Source organism: Equus przewalskii, chromosome 13, assembly GCF_037783145.1.
Source record: "Equus przewalskii isolate Varuska chromosome 13, EquPr2, whole genome shotgun sequence".
Classification (NCBI taxonomy): Eukaryota; Metazoa; Chordata; class Mammalia; order Perissodactyla; family Equidae; genus Equus; species Equus przewalskii.
The window spans coordinates 18369045-18396608 of record NC_091843.1 but is presented as its reverse complement, the minus strand read 5'-3'; the positions used below and the strand labels follow the sequence as shown (position 1 = coordinate 18396608).

Sequence of the window (27564 nt, the reverse complement as noted above, 5' to 3'; positions counted from 1 at the left end):
TTAAGGTGGCAACCTTGGCCATTTTGGCAAGTTGCTGTTTTCCTGGGTTTCTCCCATGTATACATGTTATAAAGCTTTGTTTGATTTTCTCCTGTTATTCTGTCTCATATCAATTTAATTTGCAGACCAGCCAGAAGGACCCAGAGTGGGTAGAGGAATTGTCTTCCTCTCCTACATTATAAACTTAATGAAATGGTATTTTATTCATTTTTGAATAATCAATCTTGTGAGAAGCATCCCACAAGGTTAGGGGAGGGGGAAGCATCAAAGAACGTGGGTCAGATGCATCATTTTCAGGTGTTTAGAGTGAATGTGATAAAGACTGAGAGCCTGCTTAAGGTTTCTGTGAATGGAAGAAACTGCAAAGGACCAGCCTTCCTGGTCCACAAACCTGGGCCTTAAATACCAGAGAAAGCAGTAGGCTTTAGAGGCAGAGATACTTGGCTTTATGTCCAGGCCCCAGTACTTTGAACTGTTAGGGCATGAGCAAGTTACCTGGACTCTTTAAGCCCGTGTGCTTACTGTAAAATAGGGATATCATCCATTACTCACCCCACGAAATTGTTCTGAGGAGGTAACATACGAAAACTACAGCACACAGTTCCAGCACTCGAAAGGCAGCTATTATTGAGACAGTAAAATCAAAGCTCGTATCTTGAGTAATGTTCCAGATACCTTTTTTCCAAAGTGAAACAAATAAGATTTCAGATATTATAGAATTCTACTTAAAATCAGAGTGAATTAGGTTTCACAGAGAACAGAACCCAAAAAGGTTAGGTGACATGTTTTTTGAGTTAAAGAATCCTGAAATTTTCTAAATCAAACTCACAGAAGCTAACCCAGGCTCTCTGTCAGTCCTATAAACCACTTTTCTGCCAAAATTTGAAATAATGCTACAGACTACTCACAGTCAATTCTCAATTATATATCTTTATTAACAAAAGATAAATAAAATACAAAATAGATACCAATGTCAGACTTTCTGTTGAACCATCCTATGTTAAGGTAGGAATATGAAAACAAATTTTTGACATTCTTAAAGTAGGTAAGAATTAGACCTATTTGCATTGCTGTATTAATTTCATACTAGTCTGAATCTAGATACCACATATATCCATAGTACTTGACAATTTGATGAAGTTACTCTCCCATCAGCACTATTTCTGAGATGCTAACAATGCAATGTCCTGGGAGGTTTTGGTAGCTTAGAAAACCCAGCGAGTTGTTAAAAGTCCACGTACAATGTACAGGCTATTACTGATCCCACTCTCACTGTCAGTATTACCTTCACAATGTTCGTAGAAGAGGATCATGGCAATCTCAGTTACTAATATCCCTATAAGCTATCCTTTTAATTCTTTGAAGAAAGCTTCAACAAGAGGTTTTGCTTTTTGCAAATTTTACAAAGTTACACCTGCTGGCTATAAAGATTAGGAACAACGGATATTCTACAATCTTTTAAAATGTAATATTCATGATTGTTACACAAAGTAATCACAATAAACTAGTATCACAAATTATATCCTCTATTATAAAGGGGAGGATTTCTGTGTCTGAAGACTCACGTCTTGAAGGGTAAAACACCAGGTAGTGATCAGTCGACACTGACTGAAGGATAAGTTATTTTTCTGTTCAAAGGCTAACACATTTAGGTGTAAGGTACAAGGAAATATTTTAAAATCAAAATTTTATAACCAAGTGGAAAACAGAATTATTACCACACAGACTGATGTCAGGGATAAAGTTATTCACATGTCCTGCAGACTTCCCTTCAGTAACCCAAAGCCCAAGATAGAATACTACTTTTAGCTTCAGACCAGGAAAACCTTGGAAGGCAAAAATGAATGATTAGCAAATAACTACAATTATAGTTACTAGTAATTTAAAAAAACCAAGACCTGATTTTGAGAAAGACTAAGTAATCTGCCTTCAAGATGTGTGCTAACACTAAAGGACCATAAAAATTGAAGAAATAAAGTTTGAGACTTAATAAATATAGAGCGTAAGATATTCTTTTTTTCTGTTTTTAAAGATTTTATTTTTTCCTTTTTCTCCCGAAAGCCCCCCAGTACATAGTTGTATATTCTAGTTGTGGGTCCTCCCAGTTGTCGCACGTGGGATGCCACCTCAGCATGGCCTGATGAGTGGTACCATGTCCGTGCCCAGGATTCGAGCCGATGAAATCCTGGGCTGCCGAAGCGAGCGTGCGAACTTAACGACTCGGCCACGGGGCTGGCCCTGAGCGTAAGATATTCTTGATAGGTAGAGAGCCAAGGCCTCCTTCCACATCACTAATATAAAATTGGAAAAAAATCTTACTCTGCCTTTAATGTATCTCCTCTTTCTTTTTCTTCTTTGTTTCTTCTGTGTGAGAAGGAATGAATTTACCATGAGACTTCAGGAACCTTTATTAAAGTCAGGCACAAGAAGAGTAGACACAGAGTTTTCCACCTACAATCATCAGCAAGAAGCTCAAAGAATGTATCAGCAGTGTCTATCTTGGGTGACCATCTACGACTAGTTACTACTGTCCAAGGAAAGAGGCCATGGGGTCATCGGGCCTCTGACGTTTCATTCTGTAGGCCTCCATTTCCTCTTCCGTGGGTTCCCGAGTTTCGTATACGCTATTGTAAGGCCGCTTCCTCTCATCAATCTGCATGATCTCCTTGACATGGAGAAGGCGGGCCTCCTCTGCATTCAGTGCCTATAGTGAGAGGAAAAACATGAGTACCATGGCTCTCCATCAGATCTCTTTTGTTCAAAAGTGGCAGAGTACCGAAAGCCCCACTGAATATGAACTGCTATGTCAAAAACCTAGATTCCCTGAAAAAGCCAGGGAGTCAGTCCTTCTACTGTCAAGCTACAACTAATCACTATTTGGCTCATATATTTTCATAGAGCACAAAATTCTATGACATTTTCAATGTTACAGAAATTTTATTTAATAACAAAAATTGAATGAGGTTCATTTTACTGACAGAAGCTGGCAACTGATGCTTCAGGTGGAGACTGCAAGACATTTCCCAAGGACTTGCTGAAACTTACAAATTATAGAGTTAGAAGGCAATTCTTTCTGGGCAACGAGCCAATAACTCTAAACTAACAGCTTTAACAAGCACATTTCTTCTGTGCCTTAGTGATAGTTAACAAATAATCCAAGAAGCAGGCAAGACCAAGACACATCAAATCTCCACTCACATTCCAGACCTGATGCAAGGTGACCTGAGCAAATCACCCAGACTCGGGCCTCGCTTCCTCATTTTTAGAATGGGGCTGGAGACAGAACTAGATGATCTCCTCAGGCCCCTACAAATAAAGAACCCTGTTGCCACTCTTACTATTTATTTAGACCTCACGAAGTACCTTTTTCAATTTTTCATGTTTCTTTTCTTCGTCCTCGCTGTCTGAACTGCTCTTTCGATGCTGCTTCTTCTTCTTCTTCTTCTTCTTCTTTTTCTCCTCTTTTAGTTTTTCCTGATGCATCTGACGGGGAGGGTTGAAATACAGCGTTATTAACGCAAAGACAAAGCGCTGGTGCAAGTTTTAAAGTCCTCCCTCCAGGACTTAAAAATTCAGGACAAATCATCACAGACTCACCTCCATGAGGGTTTGAGGTTTTTTCACCGATTCTTCTCCAGTGATATCATTTACAAGACATTCCTCTGAATTCTGTGGGGAAATATATGTAATTTGACTTGAGTATCATAGAGACCAATCATCTAAGAAAACGTTAAAATTTGAAACACGAGAAGATAAGTTTTATCCAGACTTTGACTTAAGAGCTTTGGCTATTTTACCCCGTCAGAACTAGAGGACAACTACGTACAGCAATCTCCTTCCCAGCTTCTCCAGTACAATAGGAATACTTGAAAAAAGAGTGACAGCATTTGTATCCCCATCGGCCTTCTTTCCAGTAAGATCCCCAGATATGCTGCAGAAGAGAGAGAGAGGTTACTTAAAAAGGGACCTGAAACTAGGGACTCTCATATACTGTTGATAAGAGTATTAAATAATCCAGTCCTTTTAAAGGTAATTTGGGAGGAAATTTACGGGGATTCTAGGGCTAGCAAATAGGGAGAGGGTGGCCCGCCCTCAAGTGTGAGGAGCAGGTATTACAGTTACAACGGTCTTACATTGTATTCCCAAAAACCTATAAAAAACATTTAGGATATCTGAATTCTCTTGAAAAATTTAGAAGCACTGGGGAATGCTGGGCCCACATTCCCACTTGTCAATAACTGGCTGTTACTGAATAGTGGATGCCCCATTAGACAGGGCTTATGTTCTCTAGTTTGTACAATTTGCCTGGCTCGCTTCGCTCATATAGATTACTGGCCTGGCTCCTACAGTTAGTTACGTTTTTGACCCCTGACTTGAAGAGACAACTGTAGTTTGGGGACCTCAAGGGTACAGCAAGTGACATTATATACTTCATGATGTGATGCAATATGAAGTATACTGCATCACCCGTGAAGTGTTCTTGTCAAAACATTTAACTTATATCTAATCAAGGCTTTAGGTCTGAATTCCTGTTATAGGAAATACAGGAGATAAAGGAATAAGTTATATGATATCATTAGCAACCAGCTGAGTACAGAATATGAGATAGTTTACAGGATAACTGGCCTGATCTGTTAAATAGTCACTGTCACGAAAAAGGAGAGAGGCATTCTAGAAAAAAGGGATATAACAACCAGTAACAAGCAAAATAAACTTCGATTGGATTCTGACTCACAAAAAACACCCAAAACCAAATAGCCACTTAAAGGCGTTTTTGGGTATCTTTTGGAAAATGTGATTAAGGACTAGAGATTAGACAATATTACAGAGTTAACATGAATTTTCTACAGTGTGTTAATGGTAATGTAGTTACATAGAAGAACATCCTTAATTTTAGGAAATACAAGATACAGTGTTTATGGGTAAACTGTCATGATATCTGTAATTTTCAAATTTTTCAGTCAAAAAATTTATAAATATAAGATATACATAGCGCACACACACACACACATACGTAGACAGATCATAAATGGCCATATGTAAATACCCACTTAGGTGGTAGGTACATGGGCAAACGTAACAGTACTCTTTCACATTTTTTCTATTTTTGGAAAAATTTCATAAAACAAATTTAAAATGTAAAACAAAACAAAAAAAGCTCAACAATGATTTGCTAATGAAGTTGTAACAGAAAAATACAATCCAGAGCAAAATGCTAACAAGGACACAAGACAGTTCTGGTTCAACACATACCGTGTGATTGTGGATCTTCACATCCTCCTCATACTTAGAGCAGGCGACGGCCCGCTCCTGTCCTTTGATGACTGTCCCATGTCTTGAGTACTCCACATAGTCTTCGGTCTGAGCTAAAAGCAACTCAGCTGGAGGGGCATCCAGGTGTTCTTGGCCGCCATACTAAAAGGACATTGAACATGATTAAATACATTTTACAAAGATCTGCATTCATCTCTCTACCAAAGGGTTTATTTCCAATCAGAAAGATTAGAGGAACATATATTTTATTTAAAGATTGGCACCTGAGCTAACAACTGTTGCCAATCTTTGTTTTTTCTGCTTTTTCTCCCCAAATCCCCCCAGTACATAGTTGCATATTTTCGTTGTGGGTCCTTCTAGCTGTGGCACGTGGGACACCACCTCAACATGGCATGACAAGTGGTGCCATGTCTGTGCCCAGGATCTGAACTGGCAAAACCCTGGGCCGCTGAAGAGGAGTGCGTGAACTTAACCACCTGGCCACGGGGCCGGCCCCATAAAGGAATATTCTTTATGGGCTTTGTTATACAAAACAAAGTGAAAAAAAGGCCATCAAATTTTCATAGGCAAATAAAAGATGTGTCAGTTGCTATTCATCTGTTGAATGTGATAGATTACAAAATGGCCATAAGTTTCTCATATTCTTCTATGTATACCATTTGCTACATGACTTTGCCGCTCTTCCCCTCAAGAGATAGAGTCTGGGGGCTGGCCTGGTGGCGCAGCGGTCAAGTTCGCACATTCTGCTTTGGCATCCCGGGGTTCACGGGTTCAGATCCTGGGTGCGAACATAGCACTGCTTAGCAAGCCATGCTGTGGTAGGTGTCCCACATACAAAAAGTAGAGGAAGATGGGCATGGATGTTAGCTCAGGGCCAGTCTTCCTCAGCAAAAAGAGGACTGGCAGCAGAGGTTAGCTCAGGGCTAATCCTCCTCCAAAAAAAAAAAAGAGAGGTAGAGTCTGTTTCTCCATCCTTTGAATCTGGCCTGACCTTCTTACTCATTGTGGCCTCTAGGAAATTGGCAAATATGATGCAAACAAAGGCCTGTTAAGCACATGTGCACTGGAGCATACTGTTTGTTGCTGGTCTCTGGTATCCTGAGAATGCCATGCAAAGAAGCTGGGCCAGCAGACCAGAGGGACAGAGAGGAGCTATTCCAAATGAGGCCTGCTCATTGACAGATACCAAAGTGAGGCTGTCCCAGATCATCCAGCCTTAGATGGGCAGGCTCAGACCAGGAGACCCAGCTGACATACAAAATGGTGAGAAATAAGAACGTTTATTTTAAACTACTAAGTTTTAAGGTAGTGTTTTGTTTTTTTTTTTTCCCCTGAAGAAGATTCACCCTGAGCTAACATCTGCTACCAATCTTGCCACGCTGCTTCTTTTTTTTTAACATGTGAGCTGTGGCCACAGCATGGCCAGTGACAGACAAGTGGTGTGGGTCTGTGCCCAGGAACCAAACCTGGGCCACCAAAGCAGAGCACGCTGAACTTAACCACTAGGCCACTGGGGCTGGTCCTAAGATAGTTTGTTTTGCAGCTCAAGCTCACCTATACAGCTATACTAATACAGTAATACCAGCTGATTAAGTCAATGGAAAGAAACGATGATCCCTGATGGATTAAAAGGGACTGTGTATTGTATTCCAAATGTAAACTGAACGCTTACTCATTGGTAATTTCTCTTTAAGGAATGTTCTTCTTTAGCATTATGGTCAAAATTACCTTTTCCAGGATGCTTTCTTTCTGCTGTTCCTTGAAGTCTTCTTTTTTGACTTTGAAGGACTTATACAACAGCTCAAGTTTTGTAGGATCGGCTTGCAGATGCACTTCAGATCCCTTGTCATAGGCTTCCCAAGCAAACACTAGAGTAATTAAAAACATCTTAATGAGTAGTCAGCTACATTGATTGCATGCTTCTTGAAAACAACCCTTAAAAAACGCCCCCAAATTTCTTATGAGCTGATATGAAATACCTTGACATATAGCAAACACTTACACTGTGTCTGAGCCATTGAAATGGTATCGCCTGTGTATCTAACAAAGTTATCTCCCGCATAGCTCACTCTGTAAATACAAATTAAAAAAAAATTGTTTCAGAGACTCATTTCTTTAAGGAAAGTTAATTCTTTTCTGACCCAACCAGGGATGATGCTCATTTTAATTCAGATTCAGTTTTATGATTAAAAACTCCCCTCCCCCACCTTGAAATCTATACATTTAACTTGATACTTACTCATCTGGGTTCTTTCCTGCATTGGCATAGGGATTCTCTCTCATCGCTCTAGTTTTGGGATCATAGTAAGCAGAATTTGGATCTAAATTCCGCAAATACTAGAAGGGAAAAATGTTTTAAGACTGCATTAATGTTTACTTCTGTCAAAAATGGTTTCAGCAAACTAGTAGTAGGAGTTGATCATGATCAATTGAATGCGTGTGTGCATTTCTGGGGTAGAGATGAAGAGAAAAAGACAGAATGACACTTGATCTTGGAATGACTGACTATATTACCCATTTACTGCTCAGATACCAGACGAGTAGACAAAATTTAGGCTGGGAAGACAAATATTTTTCGAATATGTATGTCAAGTTGGCAAGGCTTACTTTTGCAATATCTTCTCGAATCCTGAGATTCCGGACAGTAATTCGTCTCTTAGAGTCAAAGTTCTGTCCAGGCATGTCAATATCATCTGCATATTTATCTTCGTCCTCATCTTCACTATTATGATCTTTTTCCTGAAAGAAGGAGAGATCGGGGAAAAAACTGTAAGACACAAAGAATGGCATCTAGTTCTGGTTTTCCTTTCTTTTCCGCTTAACCAAACCTGTATTCACTTGTGTTCTTTAAAATTATTATTATTATTATTAATTATATATCATTATTACCATTAGCTATAAGAAATTGAAAAACGTAATGTGTGCCCAGACAGGGCAAATATTTATTACCGTCTGAGAATTTGGTTCCTCTTCTCCCCACTGGTGTTTTGGAGAATTCTGCAACATGAAAGAAGAAAAAGAATTTGTAATTTTATTCCACTGAATCAGCTGACTATTTAGCACTTTAAAAACATGTTAAGATAATATAATTTAAATCTAATTGAACAAATTCTCATATTTCTCACTCATAATAAGTATATAAGTTCTGAATACAAGATATCATTGTGAGTAATTTTACTAGACTATCTACAAAGCCCAAAAATTTCTAGAGAATTTTCATTGATATAGGATTATAATCATACAAAGGTAACAGGAAGATTACATTGACCAATGTACCCAACAAATACTCATTTCACATGTTCATTTTTAGACATACCATTTTCACTAAACTTGATTAGTTTCCTATTAAGGCCAAAAAGAAAAGTTACCAAGATCATGTAATAAGTATTTTTATAGCCAAAACAGCCTTTGTAAAATTTGGGCAATGAAGAAATCCACTCAGGTGACATGGTATTGTGATTTAAGGAGAGTCTGAAATCCTTGTCACAAAGAGAATCTTTCTTCATTAGCAATTGGTCAAGATCCTCTCTAACTCCACAAAATGCCTAGAGCAAAGTGGTCAGTACTTCATCTCGTCCCTTTAAAAAGGCTTCAAAGGCTAAAAAGAATACCTTATAGCATTAGTAGGGGGATGTGGAAATGTGTGTGTGAGAAGAAAAAATATCTATAGCTCTACTGAATGGTAACTAAGTGATCTGTCATCAAAATTTCACATATACATATTTACTGCACCAATAATTATACTTTTAGGAATTTATCCTAAGGAAACAACATGTCAATTATACAAAGATGTATTTACAAGAACATGATAGTGTTGTGTATAGTATCAAAAAATTGGGGAAAAAATCAAATTAACAATAGATTATTGGTTAGATAAATTACTACACTCGATATTGGAACAATGAACAACCATTAAAACTGATTCTACCCAAGGTACAGAAAAATATATAATTTGCTACCCTTTTTTTGTTGGGGGAAAAAAAGGGAAGGGTGGGAATAAGATTATATATTTCTATTTTTACATAAGAAACTCTGGAAGGATATACACCTCTGGAAGGATCCACAAGAAAAGTGAAAAAGGTTATGAGGGAGGTGAGGTTTAGCAATATGGTGGATGGAAGCAGGGGTGGGAGACTTCACTGCATATCTTCTTTTTTTTTTTTCTTAAGGATTGGCACCTGGGCTAACAACTGTTGCCAATCCTTTTTTTTTTCCTGCTTTATTTCCCCAAACTCCCCCTGTACACAGTTGTATATCCTAGTTGCAGGTCCTTCTAGCTGTGGGATGTGGGACGCTGCCTCAACGTGGCCTGATGAGCAGTGCCATGTCCGCACCCAGGATCCGAACCCTGCGCCGCCGCAGCAGAGCGCGTGAACTTAACCACTCGGTCACAGAGCCGGCCCCCTGCATATCTTCTTAAAGTGTTTTGATTTTTGAACCATGTGAATTTATATAAAAATAAATGATGCTATGGTGTACATTTAATGACACAGAGAACAAGTCCTATCGCACTATATATTTTTTCATGGAAAGAGTAGGTGATAAATGAGTATGTAAAGATGAATCTATTTAAAAAACATGTTGTATTATAATCACGCACATATATAGATATGTGTGGAGGGGTGGAGTGGGACCTAGAACGGCCTACTTCAAAATGTTAACAGTAAGGGGGCCGGCCCCGTGGCCAACTGGTTAAGTTTGCGCCCTCTGCTTCAGCAGCCCAGGGTTTCGCCAGTTTGGATCCCGGGTACAAACACGGTACCGCTCATCAGGCCATGCTGAGGCGGCAACCCACATAACACAGCCAGAGGCACTCACAACTAGAATATACAACTATGTACTCGGGGGCTTTGGGGAGAAGAAGAAGAAGAGGAAGGGAAAAAAAAAGATTGGCAACAGTTGTTAGCTCAGGTGCCAATCTTTAAAAAAAAAAAGTTAACAGTGAACACGGGATATTTTTCTTCTCTGTAATTTTCTAAATTTTTTGCTGTGTTACTTCCAAATCAGACACTTTTTTTTAAAAAACAATTTTTTTAGAGGTCCCACAAGTTGCCAGTTCAACAGAGGACATTTACATAGACAATTAAATCTCCATAGCAGAGACTGCTCTACTATATGTAGTTAATTTTAATATCCAAGTGGGCAAAATTCATCAGTCCCCTCCATATATTTAAGTGTGTTACCTGGGGAAATAAATTATACTATGCTTACAACAAACAATAGAGAATAGGTTAGAACAAGAGAAACAGGCCCTCTTCCTTTTTCCAGAGTTGGTAATAATTGACAACAATCAAGAGTAGTTACCAATTACCAAGTGTTTATGATGTGATATGTATGCTAAGCCTCCTCGGGGGTTGGTGGTGTTATCTCTACTTTAGAGACGATAAAATGAGGCTCAGAGAGGCAAATTAACTTTTCTAGGCCCACCTAGCTGGCCAGGGGCAGAGCTGGATTTTAACCTGTCTGTCAACTTGTGCTGTGAATCCACCTGACAGGTGGCCTCAGTGACAGCTTACTTGGTGTTGACTTCGTTCTGTTTGCTTGTAATTATATTTGCTGAGACTCTTTTAGGAATTTAAACTCAAAAACTCCAAATGTTTAATTTATTATTTGGTCACGGCATGAATTTGTTAAAAAGAAAACTTTCAGAACTCTAATAAGCATAATATACTTTAACTATTAAGTTGACATGATTTAAAAAAGGAAAAAAAATACCTGGCTGCAATATATCATTTTTTTTTTAGTAGGAAAATTTTTTTACCCAGCTATAAAATTATTACATGTTCATTATAGAAAATGTGGGAAATACTAAAAAAAGAAAAAAAGAAAAATTCACTAATTCTACATTAAGTAAGAACTGGTGCTCTGGTCTTTTTTCCTATGTGGTAATATAATAATATTTTCTCATGTGTCATTAAAATATAAGTATTTTCCAGAGTTGTTACTAAATCTTGATAAAATTCATTTTAAAAGCTATGCAACATAGTGTCATGAGATGCAGAATAGCTTACTCCACCAATTCCTTACTAGGCTATTTCAATTTCTTGCTGTCATAAAAAGTGCTGCAATGAGTATCTTTGTGCATAATGCTTTTTATGAATACCAGAAAATACTTTAGGATGGATGGATCTACTAATTCCAGGAAAGGCATATGGCAGTATTCTTTCTAAAATAATTGCATCAATTTATATTCCCATGAACTGTATAAAAGTGTCAGTTTTACTTTCCCTTCAATAGTACCTCTCTCTCCTTCAAATCTTTTCTAACTTGAGACATATAAAACATATTCTTGTTTCAATCTTCATTTTTTGTTTACTAAAAGTTTGAATTTTATTTTATTTATTTTTTTTGCTGAGGAAGATTCACCCTGAGCTAACATCCATTGCCAATCTTCCTCTTTTTCACTTGCGGAAGATTGGCCCTGATCTAACGTCTGTGCCAATCTTCCTCTATTTTGTATATAGGATGCATCTACAGCACAGCCTGATGAGTGGAGTAGGTCTGTGCCCAGGATCTGAACCTGTAAACCGGGGCCGCCAAAGCGGAGCACGTGAACTTTAACCATTCAGCCATGGGGCCAGCCCCTGAAGTTTTTTTACTGAACATTTTTATTACTTACAGCCTGTTCCACTAATTTTCCTGACGCCAACTCTTCTTGGAGTTTCTGGGCTTTCAGTGTTCGTTTTGCCTAAGAAAAAAGGAAACGTTTGAAATTTACTTACAACATTCAAATGAACGTTTAATCTTATATATTTAAAATAAATAAGTTTATTATTTTCAGAAAAGGTCACTGGACAAGATTACGTCTTTGAGATGTCTTGTAGCTCTAGACCCATAGCTCTCCAAAGAAGAGGAGTTGCAAAGCCCTGTATGAACCAGGCATTAACGTGAGCTGAGCTAGCCAGCACCAGCCGTAAACTGCAGAGAGCAAGCCTTGTCTAAATGGGGCAGTTGCCTCCTGACTCCAGATGACTGACTCTTGCCAGGCAGGCCTATGATTACCATATATTTCATTGTTCAAGAAAGATGAAATTCAGATGTTTATGTGAAATCCCATGATTTTTAAATGTTAACTCTACTTAAAAAATAAAATGGCAGTGTGACTATGGTTTTTAAGGAATAGGTGTGAGTAGGTGAAATCATAAAAGAAAAATCTGAGGTTGAACTAAACAACTCAATTTTCTCAATGGGTTACCCTATTCCTCTTCCACCACCCTCAAATGCCACGTGACAACTGTAAAACAGGCCCATGGGTAAGCCACAGTCTGAGGGCCAAGAGTTGATAACCTCAAAAAGCCAAAAGATTTGAATACTAATCTGTTCTCATGCTTCCAGGATTTTTTGCAACCTAAGTCAGGGAGTAAAGGACAATACAAGAATCAAATAAAAAGAAATTGCTGCCAAATAGGGCTAGCACACTGTTTATTTTCACCATTCAATTAGGCTTAGTATTATTACTATAATAAAAATGTCACCATTTTTATACTGCTCGAAGACACAAAAAATAGAGCTGCTAAATCAGAGCTACAGCAAAATGTACCTTCTTTAAGGATAGTAGGAAAGCAGGAAATTTTGCTCACCAGATCAACTTTGGCATATTCCTCTACAATTTTCATGTGTTCTTCCGGATTGTAGCCATTCCACCGATCCCTCTTCCCATCATAGTCAAACATCAGCTGAGGCTGGACATGTTCATCTGGAGCTATATTAGTACCTGTAAATTTTGCTCCAACTCGCCTGGGTCTCTGGAAAACAGAATAAGATTAAATCTTTTCCTAAGTATCTGTAGCCCAGAGGAAAATTTTGTATAATCTTTACAGAGTGGGTGTGAACACACCATGGGACTTTACGGTCTATTCGATTATCAGTTAGGCTTCCAGCAGAAAATTTTGATGGTGCTAAACATTTTCACTCAATTTTTATTTAACTTGTACCTAAAAACAGTAATTTTAGAAAAACAGAATTAAGCTCTCTGACAAAGAATAAAGAAAGACTCTGACAAGTTTCCAAACTTCTCAAAGGTGAACTTACCTCAAAGCAGTCTTTCTTTTTGTGTGTCATGGCGCCACAATTTTCACATGCTCCTTTGCGGTACTTAGTTGTTATGGAATTCTACAAATGGATATAATGAAAAACAAAGAAAGTGTTCCATTTATCTGCATAAGTTAGAAATAACTTTGGCTCTCTTTACTATATTGTCTAGTGAAATGATTTATTTGTTAAGAGGAAAATAAGCTAGTCTTCACGTTGTTATAAATGAGAAAGTTTAAGGACTTCAGCAATATAAAATTTAAAAGGGAAAATACAGAAGCTAAAGTAATACATATTGTGAATTTTAATACCAGACAAAAGGTTACATAATCTGTTTCTACTTTATATAGTACTGCATTAAAGGTTCTTATATTAAGTTCTTAAAATAAAATCTCCATTTCTACATGGATATACACTGGCTGCCTACATACCTCTTTTACACCCCTCTTGTACCATTCTCCAGAGGAGCTGTACTGCTTCTGTTTCTCTGGTTGTGGTCTCTGATGCTTTAAAGTAGGTCTTTTTGATGGATCAATATACCATGGCACGGAAGAAATATACTGAGGAATATGAGGGTTGATGTCTCTGTAATAAAATTAAAAAATTAAAAAAAATAAAGTTAGAAAATAATTGGTATTACAAAGGCAGCCTATCCAGAATCTAAAAATCGTTATTGCAATGGGAGGGGGGAGAGAGAATATGCTCAATGTTCCTATAATGAAAAATAAGTAAAAATAAAGTAATTTATCTTAGAGTGAAAAAATTTCCAACACAGAAACTAAGAATAATGCCATAACTGAAGGGGAAGGAGAGACGAAGGAAGATTGGGATGTATGTTAATGAGATAAATCTTGTATCAGAACAAGAAGTTAACTAATAATGTGTAGAGTTGTATAATGGTGAAGATACATTATTTAGAGATGTGGAGGTATCAACCAGAAAATCTCAAAATAGAAAGATTTGAAAGCAGTCACTTTTGTAGCGTGGAACAGGGAGTGGGAAGGGCTGAAAGGGACTATAGCTATGCATCACAGGCCCTCCAATATTATTTGATTACTAAACCTTACACATAGGAGTTTGATAAAATAAATAATAACAAAAAGATGATGTAAATGGTAAAGATGGCTTCCTGTCAAAGCAAAGGATGAGAAATTGATAAACTAAGTAGACATGAATTTGAATTTTGAATGAACAGATCATGCAAATACAGTACTTACTTCCCTTCTTCGTCAACTTCTGCAGGAGCATTACCCAGTTTTCTCTGTTCTTCTAGTTCCTTCTTCTTTCTCCAGTCCTCTCTGGTCATCTTCTTTGGTTCCTCCAAACTCATTTCTTTGGACCCCGACAGGGAGGCAGCATTAACTGCATCCACAGCTGCAGCTGACATGGTTAATTGCCCTCCTCTATGAAAAGGAAGAAACACACATTAGTATAAACTAGGCCTTCATGAGTTCATCAGTGAAACTATCAAAAGTACATCCTAATAACACATACTGTGGGTTATACACAATGTGTCATATGTTCTTAGTCTTTCATAGTGTCTGTAAGGGAATGGTGTCTTTCCCCTCCTATTGCAGTTTCTCCCTCAACTCTCACCTACAAATGGAGAAAGACACACACAAACAGGTATTGAAAATTTTGTAAGACTCTTTCTCTCAGATATATTCCTGAATTCCTCTCTTTCTAGGTAGGTGTCTCAAACTTTTTTACCACAATAACCCTTAATGAGTAAACAGGGTCCTATCTCTGGTCCTCTTAAAGACTGAATGAGTTATCTATATTCATTGTCACTATTTCCGCATCTCCTTCCTTCCTCGATCACTCTAATTTAGCTTCCACCCCGCTACTCCAAAGAGTCACCACCAAGATATCAATGATCAATGTGCTAAATCCATTGGACATTTTTCAGTTCCGTTCCCTCTCTTTTTGATATATTCTTATCCCTTGGCTTGTGTGACACTATACTCTCCTGGTTTTTCTTGTATCCCTCTTGCTACTCCTCCTGTCTGCTCTGAAGGTTCATCCATTTCTGCCCAGTTATTTAATTTTGGATTCCACAAGGCTCCATCCTAGAGTCTCTTTCATCACTCTGAACTCCACCTGTGGACAAGCTCATCTATTTCCAAGGCTTCAATAGCCACAGTATACCACTGTTGGCTCTCCAATTTATTTCTCTACTCCAGACCTTTTATCTGAACTGCAGATACATAAGTCCAATTGCTTACTTCAGAGCATCTCCACATACAGGTCTCAGAGACACCTAAACTCAACAAATCTTTTTTTTTTGGCTGAGGAAGATTCACTCTGAGCTAACCTGCTAACCTCTCTTGCCAATCTTCCTCCTTTTTTTTTGCTTGAAGAAGATTAGCCCTGAGCTATCATCTGTGGCAATCTTCCTCTACTTTGCATGTGGGTCGCTGCAGTGGTGTAGGTCAGTGCCCAGGATCGGAACCCTTGACCCCGGGCTGCTGAAACCAAGCTCCCTGAACATAACCACTACACCATGGGGCCTGCTCCTCAACAAATCTTAGTTCAAATTCATGATCTTCTCCACGAAATCTAGTTTCCTTCCACTGTTTCCTCTCTTAACGAAAGACACCACCATCCATCGCTTTACGTAAGTGTTCCAGCTAGTCCTCATACCTATTTCATCATTATTTTCATTTTTTGAATATCATTCAAATTCACCTATTTCTCTCAATTCTCAATGCTACCACCTTCGTGTTATTACTTTTCCTACTAGTCTCCTCCAAGTCCCTCCAATCAATTCTCCACACTGCAGTGTTATTTCTTCAAAGCACAAATTTTAAACACAATTATAGCATGTCCCACAAGCTTAAAACCCTCCCACGCAGGGCTGTCCAACGGAAATATAATGCCAGCCCTATACATCATTTAAAATATTTCAGTAGCCATATTAAGAAACTAAAAACAAACAGGTAAAATTACTTTTGCAATATTTTATTTAACCCAATATATCCAACATATCATTTCAATATTAAAAAAACAAAGTAAGTCTCTAAAATCTGATATGGATTTTACACTTATTCAGACTAGCCACATTTCAAGTGCTTAAAAGCCACAAGCAGCTAACAGCTATCATACTGGGCAGTGCAGCTTCAATCGCCTTTTATAATTCTTACTCTAAAAACCACTGAGACACAGTCCTGGTCTGGCCGGGCACGAATACCGCGTCTAAGGCCTAGTACTGCGGCTTCTTTGCCGGTCCCTGCTCCCCGTTCCCTCCTCAACCTGGCGTTCCCCGTCAGGAGACATCTAAGAACTAGGGGACTTTGATCTATTTTCCGGGGTTCCTCAGCTTCACCTGCTTCTCCACCCCTAAGTCCTCACAGTAGTTCCTTACCCAGTCCCGCCGCAGCCGACCCCAAAACCACCGCACAGAAACCAAAGCGATGGGTCAATGTTTACTTCCTGGCTTTCCACCTCCTCCCGGCAGCCACCGCGGTATCTTCAGAACGATCGACACATGCGCATTAATAACCCCTGGCGTCGCAGCTCCCAGGAGACGTTGATCTCGCGAGATCTCGAGCTATACCTATTTCTCTACCTCGGGTCAATAGGCGGAGCTAAGGTTGAGCAGCTTCTTTTCCACTCCCTGTATGTGCAGCTGTTTCTTTTAGAATCGCAGACTCTTATGATGGAAAAAAAAAATGATCACCGACAACGGACGACAGCTTACGCCTCACTTAGCACTATGAAATGAATGGGGAAGCGCGTTAGGCATTAAGTAAAAAAAACCCCAAACAGTTAAAATTAGTATTAGTTAGTAGCCAGGTACTGTGTAACATGCTGGGGACCTAGTGAACACAAAGCGTCTTTCTCTCCTTGTATTTATATCATACAGAGTGAGAAAGACACTAAAATAGTTATTGAGGTGATTTACAGTTGTAGAGAGTCGCTCTGAAAGGAATACCAGCGCTGTGAGAACACAAGGCACTATTTGGTAATTGTGACACCTGGCTTTGAACTGATCTTATACTTTATCATTAGAAAAAAAATACTATAAAACGGTTTCCCTTTTGGGAAAACAATACTATCCATGACATCCCAACCCTCCTTTTAAAGTATATGTATGAAATAAAGTACTGAAAAGTAAGCAGTAATTTTCCTAGTAGACTTTACTCCGATTTTTTTTCCCTATCTGTTCTGGTCATGTTTTTCTTATTTTTCAAAATGACATGTAAGAGTGAAAATATCTAACATCTTTGCCTCAATAAGAGAGCCCATCATCATATAATCTATTTTTTTTCTTATTAAGAATTTGCAGTGCCTAGAGTTTAAGAACGGTAAATATTAATTTTGATTTTACAGGGAAATAGATGAAGGAACAGAAAATGTCAGAGAATAGACTTAAAGTGCATAGTCCCCGAAGCACCCACACTTTGTTTTTATCTCCCTAAAGAAGTTCCTGAAATTTGCTTGGAAGTGTTGAGGCCTATTTAGTTAAAACCACCAGGCACAAGCCAGGGAGCACATCTCCCACAGGAAGCATAGAATGTGCTGGACAAGCAGGAATAATCTTTTGTAAAGTTTGGATTCTGAGGACAGTCTAGGGAAGCAGGGATCAGTTCTGGATGGGTTGCTGTTTGTGAATGGGTATTAGGATAAACTAGGATTGATTAGGATTTGGGTGCTATTAGGAGATGAGTGTGGTTTAGCGACTGGGTATCCCTAGTAATGGTTTGGAATAACAAAGTGGGTCTGGGGCATCGTTAGTAAGAAAACAGTGGTCACTCAAAGAGGGGGTGGTTATGGCATTTTACAGTTACTGCATGACCTAGAGAGACACGACACTTTCTGTCATAAGGGGAGGACTTACCCTAGGGAGATATAAACCCTGCACCCAAAGACCTTAGGAGATAGAGAATCCCCACTTGGAAGCTGTAGATGTTGTACAAATTTGGTTTCAAAGTGAACATTTGTGTGCTGATAATGTAATATGGAGCTGAGACATATAGAAGGAGATACGGGGGAAATTAAAGGGAGGGTTGGGAGTAAAAGAAAAAGGACAAGGAAGGGGCAATAAAGGCACGCATGATTTTCTGTACTCCTGCTTTTCTTCACCTTCTTGAGTTAGGATCTTTCTTCTTGATGCCTAACACATTATCCAGCATTTACTCAGCATTCAATAAATATTTGTTGAATGAATTAATGATTTAATCAATTTTGATCCTGAAATGCCAGGGAAGAAGGGTCAATGAACTGGCATATATTAAGAACCATGTCTGTGCCAGGTGTAGTGTTAAACCTTTTGTGAAAGAGTAATGTAGGGTCAACTCCTCTCTCCCAACTTACCTGCAGGTTAAATGTATCTGGTGACCTATGGGGAGTAGGGTTTGCCTGACACAGGTCAGCTTTGGTCTTTTGAATTTATTCCTTTATCTTGCATTTGTTCAATATATTTCCATTTACTGTAGAAATAGGAAAAGTTCGTCAACCTTTTCAAGCATAGTTTCTCTCCATATCTTGAAATTGGAATTCCTTTTCTATATCTTTATTATTGCTTTAATCTTCTCTTGTTCATCCATCTGCCTTTCCCCACCAGGGCCTTCCAGGTGGTTTTGATGACTACATATATTGTTGAGATGTTAGAAGTTTAAAATAAGTCCCTATTAAATGACAGAATTTTAAAGGAAGCCTGAATTATGTGTTTTGTAGGATCATCATTTTGTTCCTAAGTCAGATTCCTGATGCTACAGAAGAGACAGCATCCTAGCCTGAAATGTTGAGGATAGATAGTCCTGCAATTAGGGAATAATCAGTACATTCTTAATCACAAGCATAACAGAATGACTCCCACATTGCTGTTTGATCTATCTGTACCTACATTTCTTCTTAATTCTGCTCTGCTACTAGTGTTCCTTAGACCTAATGTGGGTTGTCTTCCCCACCTGACTATATATGTATTCTTTCATGTCTCTAATTGAGATACAACTATTATGTACCCATTTTTCCTCAGTTATGACTCAGTTTTCCAGTGACTACAATGCCTTTCCTCCAGTGCTGTTCCTTCTTTTTATTTGACTTGATCCGGTCTATTTATTCTCTGGACGGATGGTTCATTAGTTGAAGACCTTAGGAAAATAGTTCTGTCGCCACCTTGCACTGACTTTTTTGAACCTCGCAAGCTTTTCATTTAAGAACGTCTTGGTCACCCATGTGTTTCAGGAACGAACGCAAAACTCTGTATCTTGATATCATAAGAATCATAATAATTATTTATTTCTTGGAAGTGGAGACCATATTCACTCCCTTTCTATCTATGTAGGGAGCAGATTGAAAAAACACCTACAAGTCCGTGATTAAGGTGTCAGCAAGTTTGTTTTTTTTCTTCTCAGGAAACAAGCTACAAAACTTCCCGGGAAAAAGCTTCCGGGGGCGGAGCCCAGAGAGCTTAGGTTCCTCCCATTGGTTCTTCCTGGGAGCCTCCGCCCCACCCCGGTCCCGCCTCTTGGGCGGATGAACCAATAGGGGCGTGAGTTGTGGTTTAAACGCAGATTCTGGTGCGACCGCTGGAGACCGAGTCTTGGGTGGTTTTGGCTGTTGATCCCAACGTGGGTGAATGGAAAGGTTGCTAGTGGTTGGGCCAGCGGGGTCTGGCGAGGAAGGAGACGGACCGGACCGGGGCTGGGGGCCGGGGGCCGGGGGCCGGGAACTGGGAACCGGGAGCCGGGGTGTTGGGGCCTGGGGGCTGGAGGCTAGGGCTACCCCGGGTTGTCTATGGCCCCGGACTGCGTCCGCCACCCGGGGCGGTTCGGTTTTGATGAGTACCAGGGCCTATGCCAGCCCCAAACCGCCAACTCTTCAGGGGCTTAGAGCCTCTGACGCAGGTTTCGAGCGTTAAGAGCTGGCTTAAGTGCTTGTTGGCTCAAGATCCGGCTTCTCCTTCTTAATTCTTGTTTTTGCGTGGACGTGCCCAGGATAGAAAGTTTGTTCTGAGCTACACCTTAACTTCTGTCGTCTTCCCTAACCCCTCAGGGTCTAATATGTACTTCACATCCCTAGTTTAATCCAGAATGGCTACTCTGATCTTTGTTGATAAGGAAAATGGAGAACCAGGCACCCGTGTGGCTCCTAAGGACGGGATGAAGCTGGGGTCTGGGCCTTGTAAGTATACAGGCTGCAGTCAGATACACAGGTATTGTGAAGCAACTGTGAATGTGGCCTGGAGCTGGGGGAGGCATTTGGTGTCCTTTGTTGGCAAATGGAATCGGGTTACGGAATACTGTTATTGTAACGTGCTTGTTATGGGTCCCTTTTTCAGGTTCAATGCCTTAATGAGATTATTTAAGAGGGTCATAAACTGAAGTACTATTAGGCATATCATGGCCATGCCACTGTCAAAAATGGGAGTTGAGGGGGCCGGCCCCGTGGCCTGGTGATTAAGTGCGATGCGCTCTGCAGCGGGTTCAGATCCTGTATGCAGACCTATACAACTGGTCAGCCATGCTGTGATGGGGACCCACATCAAAAATAGAGGATTGGCACAGATGTTAGCTCAGGGCTAATCTTCCTCAAGCCAAACAAAAAAGAGAGGAAGATTGGCAACAGATGTTAGCTCAGGGCAACTCTTCCTCAGGGAAAAAAAAAAAAAAGGTTGTGTTTAGGGATGAGAATTAGGCCAAGTTTATATACACAGTCAGCCTTCAAGGTGCACAGGTGTCTACTGCCTACATAATCTTATGGTAAGACTTTTCCTTCAGCAGTCAAAGCCTTGGATGGGAGATCTCAAGTTTCAACACCACGTGTTGGGAAAACGTTTGATGTTCCCCCAGCCTTACCTAAAGCTGCCAGAAAGGCTTTGGGGACTGTCAACAGAGCTACAGAAAAGTCAGTAAAGACTAATGGACCCCTCAAACAGAAACAGACAAGCTTCTCTGGCAAAAAGGTGAGTGTTGGCTATAAAGACACTATTTAAACACTTCACTTTTGACTCATAAAATGACTATTGGCGTCCTACCTGGCTTGCTTTCCTGTGAGCAAAAGGAAACAGAGGCAAACATAGATAGCAGATGAAAGTCAGACTCTCTTTGTGGACTTCCTCTGTACCTCAAAATTAGAAGTCGCAGAAGCAGCTGGTGAATATTGTTGCCTCACCTGCCCTTAGCTAGTATCTTGAAGCAGATTGGTTGGTAGTGTCTACTTACAGATACATGAAGTAGTGCGAGCAAGGGTGCTTACGTTGTAAGTGGTCGCGTTCCTAATGTAATAGCTCAGGTGCTACCATCCTCCTCCCCACGTCCCAGAGCCAGCACCAGCTCGTTGGGTGATAATTTGCTAAAATGTTGGCATTTGTGTGTGTGTGCATGAGTTGTAGGTCAGTGCGTCCCAGACCAAGAGGACTTTGCTGTGAAAGGTGACTTCAGCATAGAGAGTAACACTTTATTTGAATAATTGGTTTAATGTGTATTAGGAAAAAACAACTAGTACTTTACATCAAACCCGTGGCTTACACGTAATACGGCCTAGGACAAGGATGTCTTTTTAAAAAACTGAGTTGACTTAGAAACGTTAAATATGGGTATTGCAAGGACATGGCAAAAATAAGGAGAATGTGACACAGAACCAAAGTGTGGGAAACCCTGCCATAGGGATTTGCTCTATGTGTAAGGTTAAATCCGGAAAACTCAGGCTTCGTTTTGGCCTGCCGCTGTCGTGGACTGCCTACCTCTCAGTTCCAGACGAGGCAGTGATCCCTGGTGGGCTTCTAAAGTCCTTGACTGTTTTTTGCTGCCTCTTACTATGTGTATGTATTTGAGGAATACAAACTTGTTTTTAATATTAACCAAGCAAGTAATGAAGATAAATCACACTTCCAAAAGCCAAAAATGGCTTCTAGGACTAGCTACTATTCTGGGTGCTCATGCCCAGATTCTTCTCTGTTAGGCTGAGTGAGTGAGTTGATTAGCTCTGAATTAACTCCACTCTGCATTCTTGATAGTTTATGCTGACAGGTGCCAGTACTTAAATTTCGGACTTAACTTTTGAACCCTGCTACTAGAATGGCTTGCTGAATTGTATTTGCGTGTAATCATGACAACTGAAGATTATGGTTTCTTAGAAGTCCGCATGAAATTGAAAACAAACTGTAGCAAAGCAGTCGCATGTCTTGAGGAAGCTCTATGATCTCTTGTACTAATCAGTTGACAAGGCTTCCACTCTCACTAATCGGTATTTTCTTGGCTTGTTTTAGGTGACTGACAAGACTGTGAAAGCAAAAAGCTCTGTTCCTGCCCCGGACGACGCCTATCCAGAAATAGAAAAATTCTTCCCCTTCAATCCTCTAGGTAGTATCTTGTGGTGTTGCACAAATGCGTTAGCCTTGAGTTTCAAACATAGGACCCCAACTATAATGAGACTGTCTGAATCTGGGTGTCTTTGAACAAATCTAATTGTTGGTGGAATGATTTGTAAGGTATTATCCTTACGTCAGGAGGGAAATCAGAAGATGTGGAGAGCATTGTTCTGTCCTCAGAAGCTAACCACCTGGGGCAGAGAAGATGCGCTCACTAACAGTGAAGAAGTCTAAAGTGGGCAGTCTTCCTGGCAAGCCTTTTAGACAGTGGGCTTTGTGTCAAGTTGAGCAATGCCTGAAAAATCCACATAGCCAGTGAAAATGTGTTTTTTTAACTCCTTCAACCAGCTACATGGATCTGAAATGTTTTGTATTATAGAACCTGCTTCTCAAGCTTTAATTTCCTCACATTTGAGGAGAGGCTACTGTATGCCAGGCACTATTAGGCTGTGAATGAAATGATTAAGAAGACAGGCCCTACCCTGAGGGAGTGCAGGATTTGGAGGGAGAGTCAAGCACTGAACCAATCATCTCTGTGCTGGAGTGTGAGCCAGGAGAGAAAGAGGGTGGGCTTCTGAGGGGACTGACCCAGCCTGGAAGAGCGGGGAAGCTTTCTCTCAGGAAGTGACCTGAGGTTGAGTCTTGAAGGATATAAGGAGGTAGCTGGGTGAAGGGGAGAGGCAAGGCAAAAGTATTGTACCTACGTGTGTGCAAAGATCCTGAGGCAGAACAAAGGCCTGGAGTGGTTCTGGGAGACCGACTGAAAGGCCAAGTGAAGGATGTTGCTGGTGCCTGGGTGGGGGCAGACCACGAGGGCCCAAAGAGCATTTAGTCATTCTGCTAATGTACATCTAAGTTTTTTCTGGCTGTTGTATATTACAAACAATTCTGCCATTAGTATCGTCGAAATTATATTGTCGCGAGTTTGTGGGTATATCTGGAGAGTAAACTTTAAAAAGCATTGTTGGGTCTCAAAGTGTGTGTAATTAAGTTTTGATAAAACATGGTGCATCCATTCTAATGATTAACATTCAGGAAAATGAGGTAGGTTTATGCATATTGACCAGGGAAGAGGACTATAATATGCTGTGTTTGAGGAAAGAGATACTGCTAAATTGCCCTCCAAAACAGAAGCATAAATAAGCGAACCCACCTGCAGTGGGTGAGGATGCCTCCCTTCCCCGTGTTCTCTAACTGCAGATGTTTCAAAACTCTAATCTTTACCAGAAAGGCAGCAGGTCTCTCATGTCTTAAATTGGGGGATGTTTGTGGCTGAGCATGTTTGATTATTGGCCATCTATAGTTTTTCTTTCTCTTTAACTTCCTGTTTGTATCTTTGTTTGCCTTTGATTATGTGACTTTCTTACAGATTGACTTATTTTTTAAGGGCTCTTTGTGGATAAAGGAAATTAGCCTTGTTATGTTGCCGACTTCTTTCCTCTGGCATCTTTGTCTATGGTTTCCTTTACAATTCAGTGGTTTTAAACTAAGTAGTCACGCAACACTCGATTTCTTTCTGACTTCTGGGTTTGACCAGGCTTGAAAAACAACAGACAATTCTTAGTACTTAGGCTATAGAAAACTTCACATTTCAGAAAATGATGGTTCTCCCTCCATCTTTGTTCTTATCTTTTGAGGAAACACTTAACCTCTTTGAAAAGAGGAAAGACTCAATATTTGAATCTTAGTTCTGTTACTGTCAAGAGGAATCAGTTTTAAATAATTTCTAAGAAGTAAGGCACTCAGATTTTAAGAAGGAATGTTACCTAACAGAGTGGTTCTCAAATTTTTTGTTTTAGGACTTTCTCACACTTAAAAATTAGCAAACACCCCAAAGAAGCTTTGTTTGTGTGTTCTGTTTCTATTTCCTGTATTAGAAATTAAAATTGAGAAATTAAAAAAATTAATTGGTTAAAAATAAACCTACTACGTTAATGTTAACAACTTTTGTTTTTTTCATAAAATAACTTTTCCAAAACAAAACTTAGAAGACTGGCATGGTGTTATACTTTTGAAGATTTGCTTAATTTGGCTTAATTTAAGACAGCTGGATTCTCATCTGATTCTGCATTCAATCTGTTGCATCTGTTTTGGTTGAAGTATGAAGAAAATTGGGCCTCGTGGAGATACATGATTAGGAAAGGGAGAAGTATTTTAGTAGTCTTTTCAGATAAGTCTGGATAGTTTTCTTTGATACGGCACTAAAACTCAACAATGTTTTCCGACCCATAGTTGCAATCTGGAATCTGAAACCATGTCAATGAACACTTTATCCTCTGACAAAATCTATTGGTCTATTTTGTACTTCCAATGTATCTTTTATCCTTGCATTTATCTCGCATTGGTCATTTAGAAGTATTGGTTCACTGAGAAATGTAGATCATCCAAATGTTGAAATGTTTCATTATGTGACATCAAAAGCACGTTCATTAACATCACTGATCTCTTCAGAAAAGTCTAAGTATTAGGAAGCTGTCAAGCTAATGATTGCAGATAAGTTTTCCAAAGCTCTGGTTTTTTTCCTTGAAATTGTGAATTTTGTCATTGGCAACAAATACTGTTTTCCTTGAAGTGATAGACTTCTTTCATTCCTCTGAGAAAATGTGTGACAAATATCCAAGTCTGAGTAACCATGGTTTGTCTTTCCGTTCTTCTTTCGACTACGTGGTGTTCCAGGAAAAAGGCCTCTAGTTTCGCTTGAAAATCAAATCATTGTGCAAATCTTTTTCTTTGAGATCACCGTGGTATTTCAGTTTGCAACAGATGTGCTTTATGGCATACTTCTCATTTTATCGTACAGAATACTAAAAAGACATGTTCTCAAAGGTTGAGAGCTAATAAAATTAATACTACATATGGTAAAGTGATATGTGAAACTGGCATTTTTTACTGCAAGCGAATGACAGGAATAGAGTGACTACTAAATATAGTTTATTACCACTGCCTTGATTCGTTCTATGACACAGCAGTTTTATCCACCATTGCTTTTGTACCATCATTGCATCAACCCAGTGGGAAAGAGTATTAATGTTATGAAAAATAGTTTGACCTCATGGACCCACTGAAAGGGTCTCAGACCTCCAGAGGCCACTGACCACCCTGAAAACTGTTGCCTTGACAAAATGCTTTCTCGGTGACAGATTTTGAGAGTTTCGACCTGCCTGAAGAGCACCAGATTGCACACCTGCCCTTGAATGGAGTGCCTCTCATGATCCTCGAGGAGGAACGGGAACTTGAAAAGCTGTTACACCTGGGCCCCCCTTCCCCTCTGAAGATGCCTTCTCCACTGTGGGAGTCCAGTAAGTGAACAAGTGCCCTTCTCGAAGGGCTGCAAACAATTTGTGTCATAACACTTTCCTTAGCCTGCGCACAGAGTTGTGTGGAAGGTTAGCCTGCAAGTAATTTCTATCCCTCACATTCAGGGATAAGGTTCCAGAACTGGTACTGCTTTTTAGTCCCAAATGCCCGGGTAGAATTAGGGCATTCTGGAATCTGGACAGTCTTAGATACAGCAAAACAAGATTGAATTTAGCATATAGCTTCTTAGATTATAAATCGAAGTAGAATAAACTTGCTTAGAATGAGAGTTCCAAGTTATGTCCAAAGCTAATATAGGATCAAGACAGCTGTGTAATAACAGCATGACAAAACCTTCTTACTGCAGAAGGTTTGAGGACTTGGTTCCTGCTGGTGGTCAAAAGTATGTTTTCTATTTATTCTGATGGGATAACTTATGCTATTTTATAAATTACATTAGTGACATTGTTGGCTCTTACTTGGGTCTCTAAGAACAGTAGAGTTTCAGGTACTTCTAAGATTTATTTCCTAATTAATGAAGGTTAATTCTGGGACCACAGCCACGTCTCCAAGTGAGCGAGAGTGTGTGTATGTGTATGTGTGTAGGTAGGGCAGGGTAGGGATTCATTAGACAAAGGGAAAAACAAGAATTTATGATTAAAAGTGATAACTAATGCCTGTTGAGATGGACCGTGACTCAAGGATTTGCACATATTGAATAAGAAATTCCTGTTTTCTAGATCCGTTGCAGTCTCCCTCAAGCATTCTGTCAGCCCTGGATGTTGAATTGCCACCCGTTTGCTATGACTTCAACATTTAAATTTCTTAGCACTTTATAGTTTGTGTGTATGTATGAATAGTTTGTATTAATAAAGCAATTCTTTGTTTAACAGACTCTTAATATTGTGGTTGGTATTCTTTGGAATCTGCTTAAAACAGTGTGAAAATTAGTGGAAGTGTTTAACAGACAAGAGTCTAGAATCTGACAATGGAAGTTTGTCTGATTTGAAAAACTTATCTTAAAACCCTTTTGTTTGTTAACAGCTTACTTTAGAAGCTACCACTGTTTTCCCTGAAACATATACCCCTCAATGTGTACTTTATTGCCTTTTTGTGGCCATTAACTAGTGCCAGTTATTAGATCTCTTAATTGGAGGAGCCACTTCCAGCTCATTAAGTATCTATTGCTAGGCATTCTTTATTGCTGGTTCTGTTTAGTTTCTAATGACTTGAATGCTCAGTGTTCAGTAATCAGAATTTGGAAGCCTCTAAATCTTCTGAGAACTCGACCTCCCTGGGATCTTTGATTAGGTTCTTTGAAGATCACACCAGTTGGTTTACTGACAGGAAGATCCGCTCTTCACCTGTAAGAAGCTCTGTTTCGTTGCTCACCCTGTGTTGGACGTCAAGTGTTTGATAAGCATTGCATTTCATGTTCATGACCCTGTTTTTCAGATGAGGACAGTGAGGTTCGGAAGTTCATTAATAGGCCAAAGACATGAAGAATTAGAAAATGATAAAGCTGGTATTTTGATTCCAAATCTGAGATTGGAATCAAAATATCGGAGATTGCAAATGGTTGCTGTGGATTTTCTTTTTTGGGGGAGGGGAGTGGATATTTTAAAAAAAAACATTGTTGTCACCAT

General features: G+C 39.5%; 2 protein-coding genes across 9 annotated transcripts; one reads left to right on the top strand and one right to left on the bottom strand.

The window, feature by feature from the left end:
* Positions 1 to 910: 910 nt before the first annotated feature.
* On the bottom strand, positions 911 to 16842 carry SLU7 (SLU7 homolog, splicing factor). The gene is made up of 16 exons (XM_008523351.2): positions 16670 to 16842; positions 14523 to 14708; positions 13737 to 13890; positions 13306 to 13386; positions 12855 to 13019; positions 11894 to 11962; positions 8224 to 8271; positions 7882 to 8013; positions 7514 to 7611; positions 7277 to 7344; positions 7003 to 7142; positions 5254 to 5415; positions 3827 to 3931; positions 3598 to 3669; positions 3364 to 3483; positions 911 to 2704 (listed from the first exon to the last, which is right to left on the bottom strand). Exons 2-16 carry the CDS (start codon positions 14690 to 14692, stop codon positions 2525 to 2527), a joined length of 1764 nt encoding a protein of 587 aa, XP_008521573.2. The 5' UTR covers positions 14693 to 14708; positions 16670 to 16842; the 3' UTR covers positions 911 to 2524.
* A 2922-nt stretch (positions 16843 to 19764) lies between these two features.
* On the top strand, positions 19765 to 26819 carry PTTG1 (PTTG1 regulator of sister chromatid separation, securin). 8 transcript variants are annotated; one of them, XM_008523350.2, is made up of 6 exons: positions 19765 to 19880; positions 20332 to 20433; positions 21033 to 21214; positions 22520 to 22613; positions 25762 to 25920; positions 26659 to 26819. In XM_008523350.2, the coding sequence occupies exons 2-6, from the start codon at positions 20343 to 20345 to the stop codon at positions 26736 to 26738; spliced, it is 606 nt and encodes a 201-aa protein (XP_008521572.1). In that variant the 5' UTR covers positions 19765 to 19880; positions 20332 to 20342; the 3' UTR covers positions 26739 to 26819. The 8 variants fall into 8 exon arrangements, with proteins under 8 accessions (XP_008521572.1, XP_008521568.1, XP_008521571.1 ...); XM_008523346.2 differs by having other exon boundaries at positions 21030 to 21214; XM_008523349.2 differs by having other exon boundaries at positions 19773 to 19880; positions 20305 to 20433.
* Positions 26820 to 27564: the final 745 nt, after the last annotated feature.

Excerpts from the sequence above, each read along its gene's own strand:
- SLU7 (XM_008523351.2), bottom strand. The coding sequence starts at position 14,692 with ATGTCAGCTGCAGCTGTGGATGCAGTTAATGCTGCCTCCCTGTCGGGG. Across the intron at positions 11,963-12,854 it reads AATATGCCAAAGTTGATCTG|GCAAAACGAACACTGAAAGC; the intron begins GTGAGCAAAATT and ends CTTTTTTCTTAG. Across the intron at positions 3,670-3,826 it reads AAGCTGGGAAGGAGATTGCT|AATTCAGAGGAATGTCTTGT; the intron begins GTACGTAGTTGT and ends ATTTCCCCACAG.
- PTTG1 (XM_008523346.2), top strand. The coding sequence starts at position 20,343 with ATGGCTACTCTGATCTTTGTTGATAAGGAAAATGGAGAACCAGGCACC. Across the intron at positions 20,434-21,029 it reads GAAGCTGGGGTCTGGGCCTT|CAGTCAAAGCCTTGGATGGG; the intron begins GTAAGTATACAG and ends CTTTTCCTTCAG. Across the intron at positions 25,921-26,658 it reads TTCTCCACTGTGGGAGTCCA|ATCCGTTGCAGTCTCCCTCA; the intron begins GTAAGTGAACAA and ends CCTGTTTTCTAG.